Raw genomic sequence first — 6,170 nt, 5'->3', positions numbered from 1 at the left:
GAGGACTGTTACAAGCAGGGGCAACTTGTGCCATTCTAACAACTCAGACAAGTATGGTTTATCAAACAAGACATTCCGCTGCTCATATTTTTCTTACAGGACAAATTTGGTCCAATTACGGCCCAGTCAGAGTGCAGCGACATAGAGACCGTTATTGGAAACACATGGAAGTTCATCTTAGCAATGCATTTCCTGCTCCAAGCACCCAAACCAGGTCTTCACAAATTGAGACAGAGGATGGACTTGGACTTACCAATAGCAATTGATGAGCGGACCTATGTCAGACCAGCATGACTACAACCATCAGTGCACAGTTCAGGCTGGTGCAGTATAACTTTCTGCACCAGGTGAACCTGATGCCACAAATATTGAGCAGATCTCAATCAGAATTATCAGATCAATGTTTTAGATGCAGCGCTGATACAGGAACCTTTGTGCAGGTGACCTGGACATGTACCAAGGTGAGGCCTATTTGGGTGGAGCTAGGCCAAGCCCTAGGGAAAATCAGAGTAAAGAATTTCCACAGGACCCTGAGTTGTTCCTGTTGGGGAATATAATGGACTTATGGCTTACAATGAAGCCGTCCAAATTCCAAATCCAATTTGTAATGATCGTATTGGCAGCGGCCAGGAAGTGCCTAGCAGTTCCCTGGAAATCGGATTCCTGTCTGAATGTCATGCACTAGAACACAGAAACGCAAGCCTGGTCCCCCCCCCCCCCCCCCCCCCATCAGAGAGAATCAGTTACAACTTGAGGAAAAAAAATACGACACTTTCAAAGAGATTTTGGCGACCACATTTAAATTTTGCGGGAGCGCGACTATAGGTAGACCATCATGCCCCGCCTACTCCTCAACCGTTTTGGGGGGGAGCATGGGGGGCCCAATTCATCCCAACCAGGTAAAGTCAAGAAAATGAAGCAGCCTGTGCTTGTTATGAGGACCCCAAAACCCAGCAGCAACAGTTACTTAAACAAAAGTTGCTTTTAATTATCTTCAAACATCAAAACAGAATCACACTTTAACATCACTATTAACTAACCTAACTTAACCCCCTTCTAATTCTAAGTGCACGTGTATGTAATGTGTGTGTAAATTCAAAAAAGTTCTTTGGTTCACAGTTCAATCTCATTTCTCATTCCTCCAAGTTCACTGGTTGCAGGCAATTCTCATACTGTGCACAGAATTTAATATTCATGAAGTTCAACAAGCTTTGGCGCTTGAATGGTAAATGGTTACAGCTCAGGAAGGTTGTTGTCGGTTTTCAGGCAGAGATTTGTTGCTCGTTGGACACAAACGGATCCCACTTTTGAGTCTTGCCGAAGAAACTTGCCCCATCAGGGTTTTCCAGATGATAACCTCTTTCTTTCAGGTCACCACAGAGTTCATTTTTCTTTTCCCTTATTTCAAGTGAAACATTAGACAGCCAGTCCTCTCCTCTTGCAGGGCTTTGACCAGGTTGAACTGAGCACTCCTGACTCATCTTCCAAATGGGGGTTTTCCACAAGCTTACCAGCTTGTCCTCTTCCAGTCTCCGCTGCTTCTGCTGAACTGTAGAACTGAGTTCTCTCTCTCTCTCATTTTCTCTCAGAGAAAACCACATGACCCTCTTAAAAACAGCAAACTGCATTTAGACAGACTGTGGCCCCAGGCCCAATCCTCTGAGTCTGTTCATCTGTCACTTTCCAAAACAATAACCTATTACTCCACAGCATGCCTAATTAACACTGACTTGTGAAGTCTTTATAGGTGTTCTTCAAAGTGTTTGCAAAGGCACTGGGACTGTCTGGCTTGAGCCAAGCTCTGGCATTGTAAATGAGATCTGTGTTTGGAAGTGTTTGTATGTGACCTGCACTAAAAAAACCTGCCATAAAATATATCTAAAATATAGCATAATCCATCACAGGCTATCGCCGTCGTCCCATGGCAAACACACAAAATTCTGACATCTTCCATCCCTTTGTTGTGAACGTCTTCACTGTCCTGTGTAATTGTGATCAGTCAAACATCCAGTGTTGAATATGGGCGCTGGGGAGGCAGGGAGATAAACTCTGCAGAAACTGTATAAAATGGACAATTGTAAATTGTCATCAGTGCTGACCATGTTAACATTGATACTGATATTGTTGACAACTGTTTAAATTTGAGTCTGGAAAATCATAAATAAAATATTCAAAATAAAAGATGGCGGTCTCCATGGCACGCACGTGCCGCAGCTGGGTCCTGAATGTGGCATCCAAGATGGCTGCCCCCTTCCTGGATCGCACGTGGCACTGCCAGCCCCCAGCTGATGGCAGTGTTGCGGAAGATGGCCCCCCCCCATGGTCCGCATGCGGCGCTGCTGGGAAGGGGTTTGAACTTTAAATACACTTTGGTGGCAGTGTCCCTTCTTCCTGCAGCTGGAGCAGGCCGAATCCTTTGACAGGTGGGGGTGGGCGCCTTTCCTTGGATGCTCATCCGGGTCACACTTTGGGGGTTCCCGGAATGCTGCGGCCGGGTCATCACTGCGGCTGGCCGAGAGGGTCAGGAGGCTTTTGCCGAGCCCTGCTGTTGTAGTCCAGTCATTGGTGGAGCGGAGTGAGAGGGGGTGGATGGTGGCGCATCCTGTGACTGGGGTAACCGCATTGTCAGTTGGATAGGCCTCCACATTCTGGAAACCCACCTTCAGCGTACCTACCAGCTCAACTGCTCTCTGCAGCCTGAGCTCCCCCTACACCAAAAGCTTCTGTTGGATGTAATTCAACTTGATGCCCCGCAACCCCTGGATCAGGTCCTCCGCGATGGATGCAGCTTTGCCTTCACGGGCCCTGCCGAGATGTCAGGTTCACCAGGTCGCCATTTTCAAGTCACAAGGAGGTGCTGGGCAGAGACAACGTTGATTTTTACAGGGATGTCCATGGCCTCCTGGCACGTTGTGGTGCCCCTGATCATGAGTTTGTCAGATGTGGACCCGGGAGGGCAGCACTTGCAGTTTGTCAGGGTCTAGGATCGCACAACAGTCGAGGAGGTCTGCCTCAAAACAGCGCGGCCAGAGTTCGAAGCTGGTAGATGCCTCAGGTGAGGCTGTCGAAAACGTCGTGAATTAAACTGATGCAGGAGACTATTGTGGAGAAACCAATAGGTTTTAATTCACTTGAGAACATAGCACATCCCCCCCCCCCCCCCCACTGCTCGGCTATCCTGCACTGAGTTGCAGGGGGGTGTGGAACAGTCACCTTTATACATGAGCCTGTGGGATTGGGCCACGGGAACAGCTGGCCAATAGGCACGCTCGACCAACATTACAGTGGTTTACATAATACGCAATCCCAAGTCTGCAATCAGGGTCAAGAGGAAGGAAATGATCACAGGCGAAGGAAGAAATCAGAAGCGGTGACTCAGCATGTCAGCAGGGATGGGATCCATCCTGGCGTCTGTCTACGACCTGCCATGGACCCTGCCGCTGCACCTCGCCCTGCTCCTCGTTCTGCTGCCGCTCACCACCAGTGAGTGAACACTTCTTCAAATGGGCACCTCAAACAGGCATCCGGGAAGTGGGGAACGGCCTGAGCTGATCTCAGGGAGTGGGAATCCTCCTGGGATCTAATCCAAGGGGGTGTATAGATGGAGTAACTGATCCCTGGGAGCGGGTTACAGACTCAGACCTAATCCCAGGATTCAAGGATTTTATAGATAAAACAACAGAGTTAGAGGCCGGGGGTCTAATCCCGGGGCATTCAGGGGGTTTATATTTGGAATGGCAAATCCCCGCATGCCCCCCTTCAATGCTGGGAATCGTTGAGGAGCTGATGGGTGGGGTGTGGGACTGTGAGTGGAGCGGAGGGAGAGAGGGAGATGATGGCTATTAGCCCCTCACCCACAGGGAGGGGTCGGGAGTTATTATATGACAGACACGCGTTGAGATCTGCTGATTTTCACCTTTACTCTTCCCTCAGCAGGCGCCAAGGACGGCCGGTTTCTGGTGGAGCAGACTGCAACCCTGGAGGGCGAGGTGGGTGGGTTGGTCACCATACCCTGCTCCTTCACCTTCCCAAACACCTACAGACCTCAGACAATCACCATCATTTGGAGAGTTCATAATTTTCATGGGGAATTTATATTCGATTCTTCAAATAACCTCACACACCGTGACTACCAAGGTCGGATCAAGTTCTTGGGATCCCCGCTCCAAGAAAAGACAGGCACCATCCAGCTAAACAGGCTCCTGAAGAGAGATTCCAGCAAATACTTCTGCAGGGTGATAATAATCAATGGACGGAGGATAAAGGCTTGGCAGAACATCCCCGGAACCCATCTGTGAGAGATGGGAAAATTGATCTAAAATTATGAACATGGAAGAAACTAAAGTTCATCAGTAAAATGGCTGTAACCAGTTCAAACAGGATAAGCTTGGGGCTTAGGATGCAGGAAAGCAGAGTCAGCACGATTAACATAAGAATCTTCTAGTCTTTGTGACAAGACCATAGCACTAAGATAAGGAATGGTAAGGTACAATAGAATGTAGGAAGTTGAGGTAGTCTGGATCAGATAAGGGTCTCCTAGCCCTGGACAGAAGTACCAAGTCATACATTTCTAATTAGCTAACCATACACAGATTTATACATATGAAATTAGCCAACCCTAGATAGAATGAGTCAACTCTGCATATTAAGAGACTGTAGCCCAGAGAATCAGGAAGGTGTGAATAAGGACAATGACATGATGGGGCACCCACAGGATACCCCCTGGTCCTCCAAGTGTACTGAAACTGCACGTAGGCAGGAAGGATTACCTATGCCAAACCCATCCAGGGGGGCAGAAGAATGTAAGGGGGAGGGCATTCTGATACTGAAATTGACTGTATAAAAGTTGGGTGAGCCCCAGTATGTGTGTGTATTCCCAGGGTAAGGGGAAGCACCCAACTTTGCATTGTTGTAGTAATAAATGTTCTTTGTTCTCAATTTTTGTCTCGAGCAATTTCTTTAAAGGTACTTTAATTTCTAACAAATGGGGACTCGTCCGGGATCACACTCCCTCCACTGACAGAGTACCCCGACGACGAGAGTAGGTGCACCCCGGCTGATTCAGCTGGACTCACGGGCGACGGGTGGCTGGTCAGTGGAAGAAGCGAGTGATATCCGAGAAGAGGCATTGAGAACAAACGGCGGAAGGACGCGCGCTAGAGCAGTACTGCCAGAACTCGGTAAGAGTATTTTACTTGTTCCTAAGTATGGGAATAGCGGGCAGTAGAGATGAGAGTCCTGACACAGGACGTGACCACCAGATAGCTACGTACAGCCCGCTTGGGATGATGTTATCTGAGTGGGGCACAGGAAAGACCCGCGGTAAAGACAAACTGACGATGGTCAGGTATTGTTGTAATGAATGGGTGAGATGCCCGGTTAAAGGGAGCTCCGTGTACTGGCCAAAATTCGGATCCGAGGATGAATGGATGTGTGAAGCTTTGAACTTATGGCTCTATCAAAACCAGCCAGACAATGTTGAGAGCAGGGAATATGCAGCCTGCTGGCTCAAGGGATCCATTGAACAGCTGGTTTTGAATGAGAAAGAATTCAGGAATAAGAGAGAGGAGGAACCTCTTGTCCCTGAACCACAGGGTTGGGATGTGTTACATTCCCTCCCTCCACCTTATGTTCCTCCTATGCCGGCTCCTATCTTTCCTTCCCCTCCTATTGCCTACCCTTCTGCACCTCCCCCTCCTCCTCCCATACCACTAGAGAAGAGAGAGGAGAACCGGAGTGGTATGGTGACTCGCTCACAAAGCGCTCGATTACCACCCCCGTTAACAGTAGAGGTAGAGCATTGTTACTCCGAACAGCGTGAGATCCCTCAGGAAGAAGTGGCAGAACCTTGAGATGTATTCCTCAGGGAACAGGAAAACAAATCAAAGAAACCAGAAATTAGCTGGATGCGACCCCTACGGGAGGTTCCCGTAGGAGAAGGTCTTGGGTTCGTAAATGTGCCCCTGACCAGTACTGAAGTGTGTAACTTTAAGAAAGAACTGACCTCCCTGATAGAAGATCCCCAGGGATGTGCTGAACAGTTAGACCAATTTTTGGGACCATATATATATACAATATGGGGGTCTCGACATAGAATCCCCAGCAGGGGAACAATTGGTACTAACAGGTTTTGTTACCAACTCAGCCCCAGACATTAAGAGAAAATTACA

At 48.4% G+C, this 6,170-nt stretch overlaps 1 protein-coding gene across 1 annotated transcript; it reads left to right on the top strand.

Annotated features, from left to right (window-relative positions):
• Positions 1-3,338: 3,338 nt before the first annotated feature.
• Positions 3,339-5,816, top strand: LOC138752575 (paired immunoglobulin-like type 2 receptor alpha). The gene is made up of 2 exons (XM_069915367.1): positions 3,339-3,483; positions 3,934-5,816. The coding sequence occupies exons 1-2, from the start codon at positions 3,381-3,383 to the stop codon at positions 4,296-4,298; spliced, it is 468 nt and encodes a 155-aa protein (XP_069771468.1). The 5' UTR covers positions 3,339-3,380; the 3' UTR covers positions 4,299-5,816.
• The last annotated feature ends 354 nt before the right edge of the window (positions 5,817-6,170 follow it).

This window comes from Narcine bancroftii, chromosome 2 (genome assembly GCF_036971445.1).
Source record: "Narcine bancroftii isolate sNarBan1 chromosome 2, sNarBan1.hap1, whole genome shotgun sequence".
NCBI classification, from domain to species: domain Eukaryota; kingdom Metazoa; phylum Chordata; class Chondrichthyes; order Torpediniformes; family Narcinidae; genus Narcine; species Narcine bancroftii.
This window is presented reverse-complemented; position numbering and strand designations above follow the sequence as displayed.